The sequence below is a fragment of the Zosterops lateralis genome (assembly GCF_965231275.1).
Source record: "Zosterops lateralis genome assembly, chromosome: 3".
Classification (NCBI taxonomy): domain Eukaryota; kingdom Metazoa; phylum Chordata; class Aves; order Passeriformes; family Zosteropidae; genus Zosterops; species Zosterops lateralis.
Window position 1 is genome coordinate 90,643,409 of NC_139764.1, and position 23,271 is coordinate 90,666,679.

At 38.1% G+C, this 23,271-nt stretch overlaps 1 protein-coding gene across 3 annotated transcripts in view; it reads right to left on the reverse strand.

Annotated features, from left to right (window-relative positions):
* MCPH1 (microcephalin 1) overlaps positions 1–18,192 on the reverse strand; it is a 133,036-nt gene extending 114,844 nt beyond the window's left edge. For 2 of the 3 annotated variants that reach the window (XM_083856661.1, XM_083856660.1), the window contains exons 1-8: positions 18,138–18,192; positions 16,196–16,287; positions 13,741–13,859; positions 9,077–9,161; positions 8,430–8,550; positions 7,999–8,139; positions 6,931–7,026; positions 3,725–4,729 (exon numbers count right to left, since the gene is read on the reverse strand). In XM_083856661.1, coding sequence (XP_083712787.1) covers positions 3,725–4,729; positions 6,931–7,026; positions 7,999–8,139; positions 8,430–8,550; positions 9,077–9,161; positions 13,741–13,859; positions 16,196–16,287; positions 18,138–18,156 — 1,678 coding nt within the window. In that variant the 5' untranslated portion in view covers positions 18,157–18,192. Of the gene's footprint in view, positions 1–3,724; positions 4,730–6,930; positions 7,027–7,998; positions 8,140–8,429; positions 8,551–9,076; positions 9,162–13,740; positions 13,860–16,195; positions 16,288–18,137 lie in introns of those variants that run through there. The other variant, XM_083856662.1, reaches the window with a different exon arrangement.
* Positions 18,193–23,271: the final 5,079 nt, after the last annotated feature.

The following is a 23,271-nucleotide window of genomic DNA, read 5'->3' on the forward strand; positions in this document are numbered from 1 at the left end:
TCCATCGTTGTTTATATGACACCCGGGTCCTGTCTGTCACTTCAAGGCCTCACCCTGAAGTCTAGAAAATTCTGGTGAGGAATCCCAGTGATTGGCAGGGTCCTGGTTCTCCTTCCCTCTTTGTTCCTTGACTTGTTCTATGGGTTGTCACTTTGGTTTGGGATCACTCCCTTCTCATTCTGGATTGGTTCCAAGCTGTAACCTCCCTACTCCCCCACCCCCATATTTAAGTTGAAACCCCTTGAGTTCAGCAGTCTTTTGCAGGCTGACTCCTGGGTGACAAGAGATATAATAAAACCCAGTTGAAGTCCCTCACCAGAGTCTCATTCCTTTCTCTCATTGTTCATGCTGCTGCTGAGACAAGAACCCACAGGATTGGAACTGTATTCCAAAATACAGAACTGGACCTGCTTGCGGTGCCGGTGTCAGAGCTAGCCAGGAAGTGCGGGCAAAAGCCCTGAGAGAAGCACTGCACCACCACACTATTCCTTTTTTTTTGTCCTCTAAAATCTATTCTTTTAAACACATTATTCAGCATGAAAATAAAAGTGTGACATGCTAGAGCTGTGATCATAATTTAGTTACTAGAATTTAAAAGTTATAATTAAATTTAAAATTAACTGCAATAACTAAATTTAAAAAAAAGTAAATAAGCCTGATAGAGTTCAAGTAGAATTTGGGCAATGTTCTCAGGCACATGGTGTGATTCTTGGGGCTGTCCTGTGCAAGGCCAGGAGCTGGACTTTGGTGATCTTTGTGGGTCCCTTCCTTCCAGCTCAGAATACTCTGATTTTTCTCCTTTCCTATTTGTTTCCATGACTGTATAACAAAAACCAGACTCTTCTTTGACATTAGGAACTATACAATTTAAGAATCATCTTCTAGTACATTGACAAATGGCAAAAAACCACATACAGTGGGTTCATATATTAATTACATAGAATTATTGAAAGGTTTGGGTTGGAAGGGACCTTAAAGATCATCTAGTTCCAACTCCATTGCAATAGACTTAGATATTTTCCACTAGACCACGTTACTCAGAGCTCCATCCAACCTCCCCTTGAATAATTCCAAGGATTCAGGGGGTCCACAACTTCCCTGGGCTACCTGTTCTAGTGCCTCAGCACAGTCAGAGCAAAGAATATTTTCCTAATATCTAACCTAAGCCTACTCATTTTCATTTTAAGACCATTTCCCTTGTTCCATCACTGCACACTCCCACGAGAAGTCCCTCTCCAGCTTTCTTGTATGCCTCCTATAGATACTGGAAGGCTGCTTTTAGGTCTCCTCAAAGCCTTCTCTTCTCCAGGCTGAGCATTCCAAGTTTCTGTCTTCACAGGAGAGGTGTTCCAGTCCTTTGATCATCCTTGTGGCCTGCTCTGGGCTTGTTCCAACAGGTCAACTTTCTTGTGCTTGGGGCTTCAGAGCTAGAGGTCTCAAACCTAGACTTCTTCTACAGCAGGCAGTCCTTTATTCCCCTAATCCCTGCTTTTACCTGCTGCAACATGTGTGGTGTGGCTGAAGCACTTGTTGGTGAAGCCTGGGGCAAAGAACCACGGTGAGTGTGTCAGCCTTTGCCACATCCTAGGTAACTAGTTCTACCATTCCTCGGAGGACCCATATTTTCCCCAGTCTTTCTTTTGTTGCTGATGCACCTAAAGCTTTTGTTGTTGTTGTTGTTTACCCTTCATATCTTTGGCCAGATCTACTTCTGATAGTGCTTTTGATGCCTTGGGAAGGCTGACCTGGAACAGAGACTGGAGAGAGCTAAGAAAATGAAACAAATATTTACTAAAAGGCCTTCAAGGATACACCTTGAGCAATACAAGAGCCTGACCAGGGCTACACCCAAGGTGAACCCAAAATGGTCACAAATGGACAACTGGTCACAAAGTCTCACACTTTTATAAGTTTTGGTCCATTTGCATATTGGGTCTAATTGTCCAATTACAGCTTCAGATTATGAAGTCCTATCCTTCTTGTTTTCTCTCTTCAGTCCTCTGTTGTTTATGCTTTTGGGCCTGAAAGCTTGTAACATAGTCTTTGGTCTCCATCTGGGAAAGGATTTGTTTTGTCTACCTACTCTGTGAAGAGAGATTACTAACACCTAATATGAGGTTCAGAACTACACACCTAGGCAGCACAGAATCTGAAAAACATGAAAAACACGAAAGCTAAATCTTAGGGCATCACTTTAGCCTTCCTAATCAGATCTGTGGCTGTTCAATTTCTCTGTGTTCCTCCCAGGCTACCTTTCCCTGCTTCTGCTCTTTAAAAACTACCTGTTTGTGTTTAAGATTGTCCAGGAGCTCCATGGTCATCCATACAGGCCCTCCTGCTATTCTTCCATGATCTCTTTTTTGTAGAGATGCATTGTTGTTCAGCCTGGAGGAGACAATCCTTGAATGTCATCCCTTGGGTACCTCTTCCCATGGTATTCTACCAAGCAAATCCCTGGTGAAGCCTGCTCTCCTGAAGTCCAGGGCAGTAAGCTTGCTGTATGCCCTTCTCGCTGCCCCAAGACCTTGAACTCCAACATTTCATGATCACTGCAGCCAAGGCTGTCCTTGAGCTTCACATTCTTCATGAGCACCTCCTTCTTGGTGGGAGCAAGATCCAACATAGCACCTCTACTTTATGGCTCACCTATCACTTGGAGCAGACAGTTGTCATTTATGGGTGTACATTTATACCTGTATAAAATATACCTGCATCCACTGTTTTTTAAACTGTGCAAGAAATTATGCACTCCAGATATTAAAATACAGGTGTAATGAACTCAAAATAGCAGCTCACAGTTCAGCAGCTTATTACTCACATGTATAGGCACAGTCATGGTTCAACATCTCCACTGGATTTCATAAGTCTGATAGCAAGTTTGTTGAGCCTTTTAAGTTAATAGCTAGTTTTATATAATTAACTGATGCACTACTACAGAATTTTCTAGGGAAGATAAATTACTAAATACACAATTATAGTTACAAATATTCAAACACATGTAAAGCTTGACAAAGCTCAAAATATCAAAATCTGAAAAGGATTCCAATGAAGTTAGGAGCATTTTCCAGGGAAGTTCCTGAGATTCAATATTTTAGTATACATTTACATTAAAATACTTTATACTAAACCAACTTGAAAATGCTTAAATACAAAAAATACTCTGAAAATTATTATTAAAATTAAGATCAGTTCCATATTCAAAAGTCATGGTTGAAAAAGATGCTTACATTGCAACCCTTGCAGGTCTTATTTCATCTTCATCACAGCACGAGTTAGAAATTGCTAACTCAAATATTTTTTCCATCAAGATTTTATGATCCTAACTGCAATTTTGATAATAAGTTTCACCTGTGAAATAAAAATAGTTTGAACACGGGAATATATGATGAGACCTTGGTTTCTTAAACAGATTATGAATAGCAACAGAAAGCTAGGAGATTAGAAGAAAAGAAGGCTCAACATTACTTTGTTGTGTATAGTGAGCAGTTTCCTTATCTCTTATGACTTTGTAAGGTATGAGAAAACCAACAGATGTTCTTTTGAATTCTATGCATTAATTTATCTTACTCAGTAAAAATGTCAGTACCACAGTATTTTCTTCTTTTGGTGTATTTCTGAAGTATTTTTCCTTTTGGATTGGCAGTTCATTTTGCAATTTAGTTGCATCAGTATATCTCATGCAGTATGATACCTTTTTATTTTCCAGTCCTATGTAGTAACTTACCAGTAGTATAAGCACAGTCATTTACACTGTTGTAGGATTTTTCATGAGCATACTGCGGCAGCCTCTTGACATCATCAGCATCTAGAGCTTCTCCAGTGTCATCTTTTTCACCACCTGATATATTTAATGGTATGCTTTCCGGATGTTTAGCTGGTTTGATTTTTTTCTTTACTAGAAAATCATTCACTGAAATAGAAGTCTCACTACTTTTCTTAGTAGCATTATGTGGCTCACAGAAACTCACATCATGTAGGTCCACGCTCATAAAAGAGGCTTTGCAACAAACTTCAGGAGGATTCTGTGATTCCTTTGGTACTTGTTTCTGTACTTCATTTTCATTTGAATTAGATGATGAAAAAAAGTCTTCATAAGAAGCCTCTTCAGTGCAGTAAGATTTGCTATATGTAGTAAGTGCTTGCAAGAACCCCATAGAGCCTGATGCACCCAGTTCTGAGGTAGCCAGCTTCAAACTTGGTAATGTTTGTAGTTTCTTCCTCTTCTTGTCTTTCACAACACAATCATTTCTGTCAGCAGGGAAGCTTTTATCCAGTGAACATGTATTTAAGTCTTCACTATTCATAGGTGAATTAGAGAGACTGTCAGTCAAAGCAGAAACAGTATTTAACTGGACTATTTTTTTGGAAGGAGTAATATGACAAAAGCCCTCAAGAAGAGAACTTTCATTTGCAATTGAAGTAGTCTTGCTCTTCTCGTTCTTCTGATTTTCCCTTGGAAATTTTAACTGTTTCTTTCCTAAAGACAATCTGTCATCCAAAGTGTGTTGTGTAATCTGTTTCTTTGTTAAACTTCTGGAATGTCGTTTCGGTGTTAAGCTCTTCTGCTCATTGCCATGTGATGGAGAATTCACTGATGTGCTCATGGATACATGAATATCAGTCCAAGTATCAGAGGCATGTTCTGCTACCTCTGTTCTCTGTCTCTTTAACTTCTCAGTTTCCCAAAGATAATCACAACTTGAGTTCAAGCAGTCTTCCATTCCTTCTTCTGCAAAACAAACAAACAAAAAGAAGGTAATATAAATGTATTGAACAAAACAGAAAGAGTATCAATTTCTTAGTGAAATATATATGGAATTCCTGAACTGAAAAAAACCAAAGATTTAGCCACTTCTCTGGATATTATATAGCAAGTCAACAAAAACTAAACAGAAAATGGATTAGAAACAAAGGATATTCTATGTAGACAAGAACCTACAACAGTTTTAGCTACTGTATCCCCTTACCTGGTCCATAAGCACCCACAAGTCCTATTCTGCTTTCTTGAAATTAGAAGAGCAGCAGAGGAACTCATTATTCCTCTTGCATTTGTAGAGAAAGCAAGATTATATGTTGATAAAGTTAGCTTTAGTAACAGTGGAAACTCAATAATCATTTTTGCTACCACAGCATTAGTGCCACCTTGAAGATTTTGCAGTTAAGAGGGAATTAAATAAACATACTATCATATCACATACATCAATACAACATATTAAAAATAATTAGAATATGGATAAAGATTTTTTTCTTGTAGCTATTCATATTAAATTAATTTTTGTTAGGTGTTACACAGAATCTATTCATAACAATGAATTCCTCTGAACCAAGCTAGTATTTCTGATTAATCAACATACATTTTTTAAAATCCTGTTGTTCTACAATAAGATGATTGCAACAGATGCTTTTGCTTAAATAGATGACGAGTGCAACATCACAGCAATACTCCTTCTGTAAGTTCTCCTGTAGGTTTAAGGGGAAGTCTTGATGCTATTTACTTACTAAATATAGATAATATTTTTAAACATATGGTGTAGCTAACTATTAAGCAAAATAAAACATATAGAGAGAAATTTCACATGATATGATCAGTCTCTCATACTGACAACTGATGAAGTCAGCTTCAGTCCTCAAATTAACCTGGCTTCTTGAACTTTCTAAACCGCTATTAACCAGTCTCATATATCTCTTAGGCACAAACACAGGGCCCACTGTCACAGAGCACTGGAGATTGCAGCTACACTGAACGTTGTCATGGGAATTGGTGGTCTGTTCTTAATGTAAAATTACACTGTGCAGTTGCAAAGCTGAAGAGACATATGCAAGGCAAAGCTCTCAAAGCACATTCTTTAACCTCATTAGCACGTAACTAACCTACCAAAGTAAAACAGTTTGCTGGCACAGCTATGCTACTTCCAGTATTCAACTATCATTTCTCACTAACATTGCATGAAGACATAAAAAGCTGTCACAGGCTGCAAGATACTCATCATGTTCTTAGGTAAGCCAACATGACAGAACTCCTGTAAGATGTCAATGAAATACAACACCTCAAAACAGTATGTGTTGAGGGAGAACGGACAGCAGGCAAACTGCTCTAGTGGCCCTCATTACTAATTCTAAAGCCTCCCTTTTCCTCACCTTTCTACTGAGATTGAGGCCAGCATCTGACTTGAGCTTTTCGCCCCTGTGACTGACATGAGGTCTGAAGCACAAACCCATTGCATACATAATCAATACTATTAAGATGTTCACTGATACAGCTTAACAGAACTCACCATCTTCTCTTACGCCCAGCTAATACATCAAAAGACAGGAGCAAGCTCTAACTTTACAAGAATAATTTTATGAGGTTCTTACCTTGCTAACAAATTATTTTAATCCATCTTAAACCATAAAACATTTAAAAAGCCGATTTATTTTTACTCTTGTTATTTCTTCAAACTTGACTACTTAAGCTGAAAAACACATTAGTCTATCTTTCAAATTCAAGTTTTTCAACTGAAAATCCGGAAGACATTTCACTTCTTTGAGGTCTTACTCTCAAAGAATTCAGATCTCTTTTAAGCTTCCCACGTCACACTTGTTAGTGTGCACTCTGTGTTCTATATTTGATAACTATTAAGAGAAGATGGATACCATGGAGGATGAAGTTATTAATAGGGAATGGTATGAGTAGAGAGGAGGAAGTGAGGCAAGAAATACAGCAATAAGGCAGAGGATTTATCCAGTGGTATTCCTCATACTCCATTTTTCTTGACTTCTTAGTACAACATACATCCTTTAGGAAGGAAAAACTAAGATAATTCAGCTTTAAACATAAAAGAGAAAATAGGTAAAGTTCTCATTTCAGTATATTGTACTCTCCAAAGTAAGATATAAAGCTCATGTATTATTTTTAATTTCTGTAATATATTAAGCTGTGTTAGTTACCAGGTAGCAGCACATCTTCTGAATTAGTTAAGATACAAGTAGAAAGTGGGCAGTCTCCTGGTGAGCTCCTGGGAAGTGTTTGAGTCATTTGTGAACCTAGGAATACAAAAAAGCTATTAGATATTTGTAAGCATTTTTCTAGGTAACTCGGCAGCATATTTTTCTGAAACTGAAGAATAATGTCAAACTATTTAGAAATTATTACTGATATTTCTAAGGCCTGTTGAGCCATTTTACTGAAGAATCTGTGAAATCTTGCAATTGGCAAGATATTGTTTTAATATAGCAGATATGCTTTTAATGTTTGAAGGTTTACCTTAAAACTTGGAGACAAAATAAATACAAGTCTCACTAAAATACACTGAGATTTAATTTTTCATCCGTGTATTACAGTTTCTTTACTTTCACAACTATTTTCAAAATTAGAAATTGACAATCTAGCCGACATGCATGTCTAAAACCTTAAAATGCAACAGATTCCGCCTCAAAAGATGTTCCACATTCAACATTTTTAATAGTTACTGGCAAAGCCTCATGACTTAGACCTTAATATTTTCTCAGTAAGGTAATGGAAACACTAAAAAAAATAATCTGAAAACTACCATCTAAATTTCATTCATCAGAATATACATTTTAAAATTAACTATTTAATTATTCAAATTTATTTCTTTTTTAAGTCCTGCTCTTCAGTACCTGGACAGATATCTCAACAGTTTTGGGCTCCTTTTTAAACTGTTGATGTGGGACATTACAACATTACAGTCTTTGTCATGCACAGCATCCATCCCAAAATTTAACATGAAGTAAGATTTAGAGTCTCACTGTAAAGCTTAATCACAAGTGATTATATCAAGGTGACAGACTTACATGGCTAGAAAGTCTAGCATAAACCTTAGTCCTCTTGAGCAGTCTAGTGATCAAAAAATTATCTTGCAACCACTGTGTTCCAGACATGCAATCAAGATATGAAAAAAATAGGCAAGAGCACGACAAGCGCACAAGAAAGTCAGCAATCAAACCAGCAGCCATTTGTGCATGTTCATAAGTAAGTAAAATTCAATTTCTTACTAGTAGGAGAAAGATTCTCTCTTTTTTCCTTCATATCCTTTATTCGTCTCTCCATTTCGTTGCACTGATCTTTTATCTTATTAGCAGGGCTGTATATAAGTGAACCATTGTCTTCAAATAATAAAACTGGTACATCTGTCTCTACACAAAGAAATTGTATTTATATATTAACATTTAAATGCTGTAACAGCTTCAAATTAAGGGATTTTTTAAAAAAAAACTTCGCAAAAAGCAATAGTTTTCTTAGATAAGATTATTACAGATGCCTTAACACAACAGAACTGCAAAGAACTCTAAAAATTTCATCGATTTCATTTCTAATGGCAAGATGCAAAAGACTCAAAAACCACTCAACCAACAAACACTAAAACCCCATTAAGTGCTTTAAAAAAAAATCAGATATTTGAATCTTAGTAAAAAATAGCTCTTACCAGCATTAACTGCTGTCTTTTGTAGAGCTAATTCTTTAGCCATTTGGTTCAGTCTTCTCTGAAGCTTTCTATTATTTTCTGGAGTTTTTTCAACATAGTCTTTTGGCTGCATACATTTGTGCTACAAGACAGACAAAACTCTTAATTATACGTATAAAGCTGCCAAAATAATGACACCTCCTATTTTGCTTACCACTTTGTCACAGTATTTATTATTGGTATTTATGCTGCTTACCACCTCCTTGAGAGTCACAAGTAATTGCAAAAAGTAGCATTTCGCAAAGTAAACTTTAATATTAAACAAGAAAGAACCTAACAAACCTTTTTTTTTTTGTTTGCAGCAAAGTTAAAGATTTAAAGGTAGTTTTTTTAAATACTAGTATTTGTCGCAACTCTGTTTAAATCCTAATTTTTTTTTAATCACAACTACGAAAACCTGATTAGTAGTATACTTTTCTCAGGTAACAAGAAAGTATACTACAAATCAGGTCACATGATCATAGAAACAGACTCTTTAAACTCTTACTCAGATGGACAGGTAAAGTTTACAGAATATTCTGAATATAGCCCAAATGCTTCACGTCAAAAAGTCAAGTTCAAACTTTAAAGTTTTTTATACTAGGCCCATTTAAAAAAAAACCACATACTTTTTTGGTTGGTAGTAGAAATCCTTCATTAGTGTCTACTGCAGGAAATAGGGTTTCATCAACATGGACTCCAGTTTCTCGACATCTGAAGAGTAAATTAGAGAAGGTTTGGTGAGTTTTTATTCTCTTGGTTTTGTTTAAAGAATGATAATTTTTATTGCAAGAAGTTGTCTGACCCCTGCAATAATGAAACACCAGCCCTTGCTAAGTGTGTAACTTTAAGGTAGGTACTGTAATATTAATCCCTCCCGCCCCTACCCTTCCAGTCTATCTACATGCAAAATATGTGATCCAAATTTTTGTGCCAATAATGCCCTCCAAATTGCTGTTCTGGAAGGGCAAGATTCCCACCTATGTAATTTTCCACACTGTTCCAAGCTGCTGGACGGCGATCACAGCAGCCACTTGCGTGGCTCTGGTGACACCTAGCGGTGGAACCGCTACACTGTGCGGGCCTCTAGTTACGGCCTTAACCTTACTCGGGTCGGAACGGATGAGAAAGACAAACCACTGCAGGTATTGGTCAAACCCACTGAATTTAGAGTTCTCAGGAGCATCAAAGAGACAGATTCACCAGGTGGACCTTCAGTGACTGTTATTAAATTTTGGATAATAACCAGCACAGATGTAGACTACATGAAAAGTTACATTAATTCACAGATGTCATGGACTCAGAGAACCTAAACAGATGAAAATTTTAGCATTAAATCTATAAATCTTTTCCTTTGCAGACAAATCTGAATGTAAATGATTTATATAACTTATTTGTGGGATGAATTATCCTGCTAAGAAAACACAGGTAGAGCTTCATTCACAATTACACATTTGGTGTGGAAGTATTAAATCTTCCTAATTTGGGCAGATTATAGCTATTCCATTTTACATGGGGCTCTTTTTGTTCCTGAGTTTTGATTTTTTTTGGGGATTCACTGAAGTATTTGTGTTGAAGAAAAAGTAAAAAACTTTTTCCCAGTGATCCCAAAGTTGTCACTCATTTTGCGTTACGCTTTAAATTTTTTTACATGATAACAAGTCCATGACTTTTGTTTGCTATTTTTAAAGTTAGACATATCTATCATTCTTAGAAAGAAAAGAATTAAAATTAATAAATAAATAAAGCAATAATTTTAAAATTTAAAATAACTTTATTCTGCAGTTATAAATCTTTCTGATTTTCAATTTTCATCTTAAGGAGTTGTCTTCTCAAATTACTTCCTAAACTGTAGAACTACATACAGTTTAGGGTAAAATAGATGCTCATGCTATAGAGCAGAAGCATCTAACAAAAGTTTGAGGCAAATCACCCAGGAAGAATTCAACAAGGTAATGCACACTAATTACTGCACAAACCCTTAGAAATCTAAGGATTGCAGCACTTTTCGGCTCATAGGGCATATTCCTCTGAGAGGCTCAAGCATTGCCCAGGGAAAGGCAACACTGGGGTGTAAGTCTAACAGGTTGAAAGTGGGGGTTCACTAGCTGTTAAATGTGAGAGTATTTTCCACAAAGCAGAAGAATGAGGAAATGCTGACTAATTGTATATTACTTGCTTCCTTGTCTGGTATTTTCAGAGCTCAAACATCAAAAAGTAGCATCCAGATTAAATATCACATACCGCTGCATCCAGCAGTAACCTCCAATATCAAAATTCCCAAGAGCATGGAAAAACATAAAAACAAAACCAAACATTCCCAGTTTACTGTGATGCAAAGATTTCTGGTCATCAGATGGTTAGATGCAATATTATATTTGAGTTTTGATAAAATGAAGTGTTTAATTAAAAGTGCTTCAGCAATTTTTTAAACCCATGTAAATCTTTGCTCACTATGATTCTGCAACAAGGAGTTCTACGGCCTAACGCTATGTTAATAAAACCCATCATTTACTGTTTTCTCTGAATCTGTCTCCAGGTGTGTTGATGTAACGCTTTCCTATTTTCTACTGGAAAGGAAAATATACATTCATTTCCCATTCAGCCTCTCTACACAAGTCTTTGTGTTCGCAGTACTCTGTCTCCACTCCTTTTCCAGACAGAAGCATTCTTGTCTCTTCAATCACATGTTGTAAGAAAACTATTTTATAACTTCAGTCAAGCTCACTGCCATCTTCTGGCAACATTCCAAATATAACCATGATAAAATGCTGTCATTCCACTATATGGAGTTTTGTGTTCTATTTAATTTGATTTTTGACTACTATTGAGGTAACAATGCTATGAAAATATCTACTGTAAGTACCAAAATGCAATGATCACCTTTCTGATATGCTTAAGAGGACTGCTTTAAACAGTCTTCTTGACACCAGCAGAATTTTATTCCCTTCACTTTAGGTTCTTAACAGAACTTCTTTCATTTTAAGTAGACTGCTTTTTAAATTTAGGCACTGTTATAGAATTTCTTGAGTTTGGTGTTCCAGTATGAACACTTACACTGTAGAGATACTTACAAAAAGGTTCTCTGACATAGTTTGAACAGCAATCCACAAACCAGTTAAGACCAAGCAATAACCAACATACTTGGTTTTGCATTACATTCCCACAGGACTCACCAATGCCTAGTCTACACCAGAAAGCTGACGTACTATTACCTTGCTGAGATAACATCTCACAGCTTCTCTGACAATTCTGAGAATGTTCCACTTGCTTCTGAATGAAGCAGTTGGTTAATCAAGCCATCTTTTTTAGCAACACTAAATTTCAACTCATAGGAACTCTGCATGATTTGGTTACACAGTTACCATGTTCAAACTAAGTTTCCATTCCAACAGGACTACAATTTTACGGTACATATTATTCAGTCTTTCCCATTTTACATTGTATTGTTACAGGGTTCAGTAGACTGTCTTCTGCCTACTAGTGTTTGAGACATGGATAAACTAGAGATGTAATGTAGCCAGGCACTCTGGTTCCCTCATCTTATTACAAAAACCAAAAATTAGTATGTACACTAGCACAGACTCATTTTAATTTTGTACTGTCTGTGCCTCATTTGAATCCCCATGACCAGTAAGGATATTTATTACTATCTCTTATACAGGCTTTAGTGCTCCTGACCTATACCAGGAAGATGCTAGACTTCTCTTTCCTACCAAACAGCCTAAGTTTTCCCTCTAGATGTTTTCTCTTGTCTTTTCTTCCTGTTACGCAGCAAAAGTTAAAGTTTTTTGAGGCTTTTACACCTGGATTTCAAAGCTCCATGCTGTCCCCTACAGTATTGCATGTCCAGTTGTTTCTATGCCTCAGCTTTTTACAGTGTTCATCCACTCAATGCCTTTCAGCAGTGCAGAGGAGACTCTTGTGGTGGTGGAACTGCTATCACAGAAAGAACATTTCTGTATGACATGTCCTAGACTCTCCCCTGTAAGGCACTCTCATTCTTCCATTGCTGATGGTACTCACCCGGACTTTTATGAAATCCTTTTTACTATAGCACATCCAAATCCTCAACAGTTTATAGTTCACATGACTAAGATTTTAAATTCTGTATTTATACACTTAGCCACCTGAAAACCATATTTAATTTTACAACAGTATTGAAATCATCATCATTGTCACACATTCAAATGGCATCAGGTCCCCAAATGATATATTCACATAAATAAAATTTTGCATCACCCTCATTTTTGAGAACTTAAGGTATTTCTTCCTTGGTGTTAAAGCTGGCTGGGTTGTGTGGCTGTAACTTCTATATCTGACATACTTAAAAAAGAAAAAGAAAAATCCTGCTTCTGCAGATCTGCATGAGTTTCTTTTTTGGCTAATGGACTTGCATCACAAGTTTCCAGGCTGTACTGGCCTACATTTAGGTGCCTGTAGCCTCAGATTTGCCCTCCCTCCTTGTGCCCCACTTTTTTTTAAAAAAACAAGCTAAAAATGTTTGCACTTAGACCACTACCTCTCCATGCATATGACAACTGGTGTCCATAAGGTCCTCTTTACCTGATTTATATTCTAATTTTCATCATACATTGATTTTTACATTTTTAAATAAGACTGTTTATCACATGCATATTCATAAACTGTGTTTTTACCCTTCATCTGAAATCTTAGTTAGGCCACACAAGCACTTTGCAAATTCAGAGAAGCAGCTATGGACTAACAAATTCTAAAGAACTGGTTGCAGAGATGAAAATTTTCTTTAATTTTTTTAAAAATAAATTTAACTTTTTCCATATGATGGAAGAGAATCTTCATGCAGTTTTGTTCTGAACTTACCAAATATTTTAAAAACCAAAATATATATGGATCTTTTTCTTTCTTCCTAGGATATATTCTGTTTACAGGATTTAAGTACAGAAACAGTACAATGCCCTTGATGAAATGTGCTTTTATACATAAAAGTGGAAGAATTGTATTCAGTGTAAGTATGGCCTTCATTGTCTGCACATGCCATCTAACAGCACAGAAGTAGAACACTGTTAATAAATATACTATGAAACTACTTCATCACATTAATTTTTTAAGAGTTAACATTTTACCCTTTTGTGCAAGTCACATGCTTTATAATAGGAATAATGTCATGGAAAAGTTACCATTTACTCACAGATTTATCATTATTTCAAGTACATTATTAAAAAGGTTTCTGTATTTAAGTTTTTCAATTAAAAAATACTAGAATATATTATCTCTGAAATAGGCCACACGCATTATAACCATGAGTACTCACTCTTCCACCCAGAGTACAGAAACTATTTTTACACCCATCTCCCGTGCTTTTCTCCACGTAGTCAAACGTCCATCTTTGAAGACTACATGGGTCACGTGCTTATTCAAAGTTTTTGAAACCTGTAGAAATACACAGAGAGCTCATATTTAAGTCTGATAATAGGAAAATGCTAATGAAATCAGCTAGTGTAGCCCATTTTTTTGTGTATAAACCATTAGCGTAAAAATTTATTCTAAACATTATGACAAGGACCCTTTTGATTTTCCCCAACTTCACAAGAAGCCTCAAACAATCAAAACTCCAGTCTCATTAGTCAGCTAATGCAGGCTAAAGGAACAGCTCTTTTTTTTCAGTCTTCTCTAGGTTACCATTTTCAGCACCCTATTTTAGGTGTATCACTGATTTTGCAACATTTTTATTTACATAGTGCAACATAATTTCTTATGCAACAGCCAGGACAGAAAGCAGAGGCCACTATGCAAAGAAATAACAAAATATATTTTAGGCAAAAAACTCAGGTTCAAAGACTACGGCTAACCTGTAGCTGTAAAACCTCACTTTTTAAACTAATTGTCATCAATAAACGTCACTTTTAGTTTTGAGGGAAAGACCTAAGCTACTACAAACAAAAAATTATATGGAAATACTTTAAAAATGAGAAATACAGAAAACTAAAGTCAGCACAGATGATCAAATTTTCAGCTATCAGCCTCCATTGGCAAGTGATGTTTTCAGTTCCAGACACTCCCATTTTTCACAAACAAGGCTTCTTTTGTGGAGACTAAGCACCCTACACAGAACTGCTTGATCAGTTGTGATTGTTGATGTGCTGACATAAATTGAACTCATTTTTTACTGCAGCATCTCCCCAGCCAAATGGAAATAGCACTGTAGCTTTCTGTTTTGCCCTCAGCTGCATCATTATACTCTGCTTACAGCATTCTGGGTCTGTATTTAGCTTTAAGAAAACTATTTAGCTTCTCCAAACATTGCTGGTGGCAAGCTGATTATGACTTCTTAGAAGACAAAATACCCTGTTATTTAAGTATCTAGGTATAAAATGATCCATTAGTCTCTTACTGAATAAATGATTACTCCAGACGCAATTGCTTACTCACTTTTGTCAGTATTTGGCTCACAGCCCATGTCCTAAGGATGCTTAATGTAGCTTTGCCTCCAAATTATGGAGGAGCACCATCTTACACCTCCCTCTCACCTTTCCTACCCCCTCTCCTTACCCTGCACATCTTCTACTGCTCAGCTGAACTTTGAGATGTCTGACTCAACAATCTAGCAAAAAAATAATTTAGAATTTCATTTCCTGACACAGTGAACCATGTCAGCTTGGTACCATGTGCTCAGCCAAAACCAGGGAAGTGTCTGGAATAGGGAAGGGGCATGACCATCCTTATTCAGTCATAGGGATATGTTAAATATGCTCATCTCTATCATCTGTCTGCACCATATTTGGTTATTTTGACGCCTTAGTTTCTGCCATATTATCTGCGAGAAAAAAGTCTTACATCATCAGAATAGAATTACCCAGGTCTGACAGTATAGCATATTTCTTGTTCTTTTCACTCTTTCTTTAATATTACTTTTTCTTTCTACTTTTTAGTTATTTATTGAGAGTTGTGTTTGTTTTAATTAAAAAAAAAACAGTTAACTGTTCTGGACACTCACTCAGCTTACTTCATACAGAAAGACAGGATTTGGGGAGGGAGATCAGCAAGATTTCCTAAATTACGGTAAGAGACATCTACACTTGTCCATTTTAAAGAGCACTGGGAGCCCACACAAGTATTTTTTGGAACTTGATGTGGGCTGTAAAAATCTCTATTAACCAGTGATAATGTGCAAGAAGGGAAGATATCAGTTCAACTTTGGCTTTGGTCTCTGGTTGAAATGTTACAGATGGCAATTAATTTTTGCACCTACAAGTCAACTATATCTGTTTCAGAAAAAAATCATTGAGACATATATTGAAACTCTGAAGATGTATTTCTACTAGCACTTTCAGGAATTGATACAAATTTGTGGGAGAATGAATGAATGCAAGAATGAAATGTCATGGTACTTGGGTTAGAAAACATTGTACTAACAACAGAGCAGCTGCTTACAAGTTGACGAAAACAAAACAATATAAGGTACTTACTTGTAAACCACAGATTTTCAACACTTAGATTTGCTTTGGCCAGTCTGTGGCAAGCCCAATACTTCCCAAGAAGAGCATGCTATCACATTAATATGCAAAGAGGTCCGTAGAAGTAGAAAGGCTTTAAATGCATTTCCCATCTGTCAGTGGCAAGAATTTTACAGCACACTGGTCTATTTTCTCCCTTCCTGCCCTTTAAAAACTCATACTAAAAAGAAATATATGTGACAAGCAGAACAAGCAAGCTAATTTATAATTAAGATCTTTTCTATTCCATTTATTTCAAAATAGTCTCCTTACTTTTGCTCCCATATCAAGAAGCTGCTGTTCGAAGGTTTTTGAGTAATTTTCTGTTCTGTTAGATGACCAAACTTCTACAAAGGCAGAAACACCTGGATCAGAAGAGAGAAAACAACTAATGAAGTACATACCATGGTAAAACTGGTTAAACTGCCTTTCCAATAAAAGGTTTTTTTATACATGTTGCATTCAGTTGAAAATACTACTTTCGGTAAACTGAGTGTCAGATTTCAGCGGCAGATTTTTTTTTTAATCTATGTCCCCTAAATTAATTGTAATGGAAATAACTTACAAGTCTGACACTAGTTAACTTTTCACTTCATCTATTTAAAACAAACTACTAGCTTAACAAACAATACATTATATTTACATGACTGCCCGCCCTTACCATTATTTAATCCCTTTTAATCTTCAGATTAATTAAAAATTTGAAAACCAGTGTTCTGTAAGTTGTGTTTGATATAACACAACTTACAGAACAAAATGACATCACTACAATAGAAATGTTGCTTGCCCAAACTCCCAGAAAATTTTGCAGAAATATTACTTAACAGTTTCCAATTTACTTCAATTTTCACTTTATTTTTATTGAAACACCTCAAATTAAGTAAATATAACAGGGGCTAATAAAATTTCACATCAGTTGTCTTACGCAACTTTATATATTCAGATTTAATTAGCTTGCTTCATTAAGCAGATTAATAAACTCTTCAAGGAATCAAGTCAGCTTTTGCTGAGAATACCTTCAACTAACCAACCAAAGACAGAAGTACTGTCAAGGAGGAACAAATGAAACTCATAACAATCCCTCCATTAATTTTACATAGGACAGGCACCAAACTGACCTACAGTTCCACTGGCCATGCCAGTTTCCCATTTTGAATGGCAAATCCCAAAAATACCAAAAACTGGAGAAATGGCAGTTCATCAAAAACGACTTCACGCAAAGGCCAAACAACTCTAAGAACTCATGAATAAAACTGAATGTTTAATTTTTAAAGGCTCATCCTTAGCAAATATTGCTTAATTATTTTAGCTACTAAGATAATTAAGCATGTCCTTCTGATTAATTATTATGTAGTCTCATCTGTCTTCTTTCTAAATGAAAACCAGAATAATGCTCCAATTATTCATAAGAATAGAAGGACTTTTATAAAGACTAAAATATTTTTACAATTACTTTCATAGCTAAAATTCTCCTAGAAAAACAGATCGGAACATGTCAGTAAAGATCTAACTAGGAACTTAAAGAGATGCTACTTCAAAGCTCCATCCACCTGCAGTAGGATCAAAGGTGTATTTTACAATAATTAGTCAATTTTGGCTAATCAAGTATATTCCAGAAAAAGGCAAGGCTTTTTGCAGTTTTTGTACACGTGATGGAAAGGAAAATGAGGAGGTGCTTGGCGCTTTTTTGAACTAGAAGAGCTCTGAGTGGAGATCGGCTCTTGTAAACGCCAGCCTTAAAAGTTCTCAGAGAAGGCAGTGATCGTAGAGGAAAAGGGCCGTGAGAGGGCAACTTGGCGAGGCAGAAATTTTGAGAAGCATAAGAAAGGCACGACTGATGGAGGTGGGAAGAACAGAGGCGTGGCCGGGCAGTGCCCCCGGGACGGACCCTACGGCGGCACAGAACGGGGGGAGGCGGCCGGGCCTGCCCGCCCTGGCGGCCGACAGCGGGGCCGGGCCCGCGGCCGGGCACACCGCGCTCCCCCGGGCCCAGCAGGCCCCGCCGCCGGGATCGGGCGGGTCCGCGGCCAGTCAGAGCAGCCCGCGGGGGAGTCCCGACCGCACAGCGGCCCGTCACCGCCCTGCCGGAAAGAGCCGCAGCAAGGGCCGCAAGGAGACAGGGGGCAGGGGCAGCGCGGAACCCGCGCCATCGCCATGCCGGCGGCTCCTGTCGGCCGCGCAGGGAGAAGCCGCCGCACGGCGGGCGAGCCGGTACCTTTCAGGACGGGCTCCATTGGCGGCACAGCCCGGGACTCGCAGCGCCCGCCACGGTTCAAACCCGCCCCCGCGCGGGGCCCGCCGCGCCTGCGCACAAGGGGCGGGCGGCGGCCGCGCAGCTCCGGGCGCTGAGGGGCCGGGGCGCCCCGCGGAAATGGGCTGTGCTCGGCCCGGCTCCGGCCTTTTCCGGCACCGGGGGAGGCTTGGCACAGCCGAATGCTGGTGGAGACACTGTGGCAGAATTAGGTTGGAAAGTAGTCCTGAAATCATAGAGTCCAACCTGTGACCCAACACCACTTTGTGAATTAGACCATGTCACCATGTGCCCCACCCAGTCTTCCCATAAACATCTCCAGGGACAGTGATTCCACCACTTTCCTGGGCAGCCCATTCCAATATCTTATAATCCTTCTTGTTAAAGAATTCTTACTAATATCCAGCCTAAACTGTCTTCAACACAGGCGCAGACTGTGTTCTGTTATCCTATCACTAGTTCCTGGGACGAGAGACCAATCCTCAGGCGGCTACAACCTCCTTTCATGTAGCTGTAGAGAGCAATAAAGTCCCTCCCGAGCCTCCTCCAGGCTGAACACCCCCAGCTCCTGCAGCTGCTCCTCACAGGACTTGTGCTCCAGACCCTTCACCAGCCCCACTGCCCTTCCCGGAACTCGATCCCGCCCATCAATCTCCTTTCTGATTTGAGCGACCCAGAACTGGACCCAGCTCTCCGGGTGTGGCCTCAGCAGTGCTGAGCACAGGGGGACAATCCCTGCCCTGCTCCTGCTGGCAGCACTAGTGCTGACACAGACCAGGATGCCATGACGTTTTGACATAACCAAACACTGAGTGAATTTTCTGTGTCACGGTTCGCCATAAGGAGTCCTAAAGAGGCATTCCTGAAGAATTTTAGTTTGTACGAAAATCCAGCATCAGAGAATTGCTGATGTCTCAACTCTCTGGTGGCCCAAACTGCAGTGTCTGAAGTGAGAAAACAAAGAACAAAAAAATGCAGCACAATAAGGGTTAGCAAAGAGCATTGTTTACCAAAGCATGTAAAACTGCTTGAGAGGAACTGTGCCATTAACTATAGTTAGGGAGCCCTAACAGGAGCTGGCTTTGGTGTTCAAAGGCTAGAGTGTAGTAAATGCAATACCAGAGGGAAGTTAGAGAAAAACTCATGGTTTCCTCAGGGAAAAAATGATGAAATATATAATAAAATAAGGGAATTAGTGAGTGTAAGGAGATTTATTGTGAGAAAGAAGGAGCACATCAAGGAAAATGATGCTGCACAGCTTTATTAGGCAACCCACAAACCTCAGGAATTACTATATAGTTGTACAGATTGGTGCTGTTCTGAAATTTTCAATATGTAATGCCAATTTCATCATCTGAAAAATAATAAAACTGATATGAAGAAACAACAGAGATGCAACACAACACTAAGCAATTTCCATATGAGAAATAGCTATTCATACAAGGACTTGACATCTTGGAGAAGAAATGGTGGAAGGGGGATGTACTAGAGGTCCTTAAAATCATGTGTGTGCGCAGAATGTAAACATGGAGCTGTGTGTTCCCAACAACAGCTAGAGAGCACCAAAAGTGACTACCAGATGGGGTCTTCTCAGAAGACGTGTCCACGTTGTGCCTCATGAGGCTGTGGAAGTGTTCAGAGTGCTGGCAAACCATACCGTTTCAGAAGCAAATCCAGAAAATTTGTGAAAGCCAATTTACGACTATCAAAAATGTACAGAATCACCTTTACTTTAAAGCCCTGAACTGTATATTGCTGGACTCTTGAGAAGGTACAGGGAACATTTCAGGTTTGTTTTTTTTCTGTTTGTTGGGGTTTTTTTGTTTTGTTTTTCAGTAATTTTTCACTGGAGAGACAGTGCTGACCTAAAAAGATTTTGGTGTGATCCATTATGCCCATTCTTACTTTCATGGAGAGACTCAGACCTTGACTCCTAGGAGTCTACCAAATAGATGGCTATACTAATGCTTTTTAAGATATGTTAATCTAGTATATAACATTTTGGCACTTATGCAGTTTGTTTCATTTCCAGGGCATTGGTATGGCACTAGATCTGTGGCAAGTGTTGAGCATATGTTATTGGATGTTTCCTCTGCTGAATGTGTGACAGACTTCCTTTCACTTATGCATTCACTATGTGTATAAGGTAACCTGTCAATCTACATATATATGTTTGTTTCTATTTACCTATGCTTTGTACTTCTGTCAGTATGCTACACAATTCTTTGCTAGGCAGTAATAAAATATTTTTACCAAGGTTTTCAACTGTGCCTCAAGGAAAAGGGAGTCTTGTCTGATGCAGGATCTATGATCTGAAGGCAAGTCCAGAAGTGGAGGTAGTGCAGATTTAAATGTACATTGAAAACCCTCAGTAAAAAAACCCCACAGGCTGTGTGGGATTTGAGCCTTTAGCTGTAAGGTAGTAGCAGGCTTTATAGACGCTGAAGGCAAATGTTCTGAAATGTGCAATTATACCTGTATGCTCCGACTCTACACTGGTAGAGACAATGAAAAGTAGTAATTGCAAGAAGATGTAATTCATTATCAGAGCAGACTAGGACTACTCATGAGAATACTGGGTTTGGGATGCCCACCTTTTTTATCACAGAAATGAATACACAGAATACTGAAACTGTCCCACAAATTTAGTTTAGTCTTAAATGGTTGGAGTTTTGACCTCAGAGTTACTTAAAGATTTAATTTAAGAACTTAATAATTTGATTAACGAATTAATTCTCAGATGGTGACTAAACTTCAGAATTCCACTGGAAGTTAATAGTTGTCTCTTCTTGTGCCAGTATTTTCTTGCTGTCAGATACTCCTCGGCATTTATCATCCTCTAGTACTTACAGAATGAAGCACTATATTTTTACAGCTGCTATTTTGCCAGTTTGAATACATCAGGGTGTTTTAGCTTTCATGCCACAATGAACTTCTGAAAATGAAAATGGCGCTTATTTACATTAAGTAAATATAATGTAAATGCTCTCTAAATAGGCTTGTTATTTGGCTTGATGATATGTAATGTCATGGTGTGTATAAAGCTAGGAATATAGCATTAACTGTTATATTGACATGATTTCTCTACTGTCAGTATTTACTAGGACATACAGCTTATAGAATGCTGCACTAAGAAGAAAGAGTTTTACAGGTTAATTATATTGAGAGAGGAAGGAACTGTGAAAGTTACATTTCAGTTGATCTCCTAATCAAAAAGAAGTAATAGTTCCAAAAAAGTAAAATCTCTATAAACACCTAAATGTTTCTCAGCCATCCAAAAAGTCTTGAAAAACTAAAAAAAAAAAATAATTTCCATCAATGCAGTAATTTTCCAGATTTAGGTAAAATACAAAAAAGAGTTGTATTCTCAAGTGTTGCTTTGGTATTTTAAAGACTCCTTCTTTTTAAAGACTCCTTCTCATCCAGCCCTTTATTTATTGCTATAAATTGGATGCGAACTTCGGGATGGTATTTTGTAAGGCTATATCACAGAGATAAGTTCTCAAACAGAGTTCAGATGGTGGGCTATATATTATTCCCTGGGACTTGACATTAGGCATGTGAAAGATTCCAAGAACAAATAAGGAGGTTTGCTATTATTAAGTAAAATCTGATTTTGTATATGGATTATTGGGTAGTGTTTGTTTGTTTGGTTAGTTGGTTGGTTGGCTGAATTTATGACCCTGTTTCCAGTTTGTGCAAACAATAGCTTTAACCTTTTGTATTTATTTTTTTTAATCTTAAAATTCCAAGTGCGCATTATGTCCCAGATGAACAACTGCTTCCTCCAAAGTTGTTAATCCCAGTCTATCAGTTTGTGTATTTAAGACCTGAACACTTGTATAAAAACTGGAGTTATCATCTCTACAATGCTGCTTGACCATTATAGATGCAGACGTGGGAAGAAGTGCTTGGAGCAGGTACAAACTTGCATGCTGCTTTTATGGAGAAGGCTCCAGTAATCAGCTCTGATTCCCCACATCAGCTGTCATTGTCTCCTCTGACAAGGTAGACACCTTGTTTTCTCAGTAAACCTAACAGACCTTGTCTATGCCTGTTTCAGTTTGAATGTTGATCTTAAAAGTCACATAAAAAACTGTGGAGTGTTTTGGCAGCCATGTTCTATGCCATTAATACTGGACTTATGGATATACTTTACATACGCTACCCTGGGATGCTTTCCTCAGGATATACATAACTATTCTGTGATGAACTAATATTTCCAGCTCATGAGCTCCAGGATTGTAACTGTTTGTTTATTAGTTTCCAATTAGTAAAGGATACCCTTTCCCATCTGTCCCCATGGCTGCACCAGCCGTTAACCACGCCCAGCTCGCCCCACAGCGCCCTCTGCAGCCGCGGGGGCATCATCGCACCTGCCCTGCCTGGCTGCGGAGGCACCAGCGCCCCTGGCGGCCGTGACTGCAACTGCACCGGCGGGGGAAGTGCCTGCGGCCTAGAGAGGGCTGTCCCTGGGGCTGGTTCTGTTTGTTGTTGCTGCTGTTAGTCTTGTTTGTTTGTCTTGTTATATATGTATTCTAGTAAAGAACTGTTATTCCTTTGCCCATATTTTTGCCTGAAAGCCCTGTAATTTCAAAATTATAATGATTTGGAGGGAAGGGGGTCACATTTTCCATTCCAGTAAAGTTCCTGCCTACCTTGGCAGACACCTGTCTTTTACATCAGGTCAATATGGTAGAGGAGGCACAACTCAGTAGCCTCAGAGGCATTCTAGTCTCTTTGCTTCTCCACAAGGATAATGTCTCCTGAGATTGCCGACAGTGGGCTTTTCTGTTTTCCTCCTTTGGCTGATGCTTAGAAAGGTGTTTTAACTTTAAGGTTTTAACTATCCACTTATGTTTCATGGAATAGTTCATTCTAAACAGACAAGAAGAATTTCCTATCTCATAATTTTCCGATTTATTTTAGTATGTATTATGTAGACTGTTAATACATATTAGTTAAAAAAACCCAAAACAACAAAAAAACCCAGAAAAAAACCCCGATTTTTAATAGCCATTGAGTGCAATATTGGGAAAAAAATGTTGCATATGCTTGTGAGATGTATGTATATTTGTCATTGTCAGAAAAACATTAC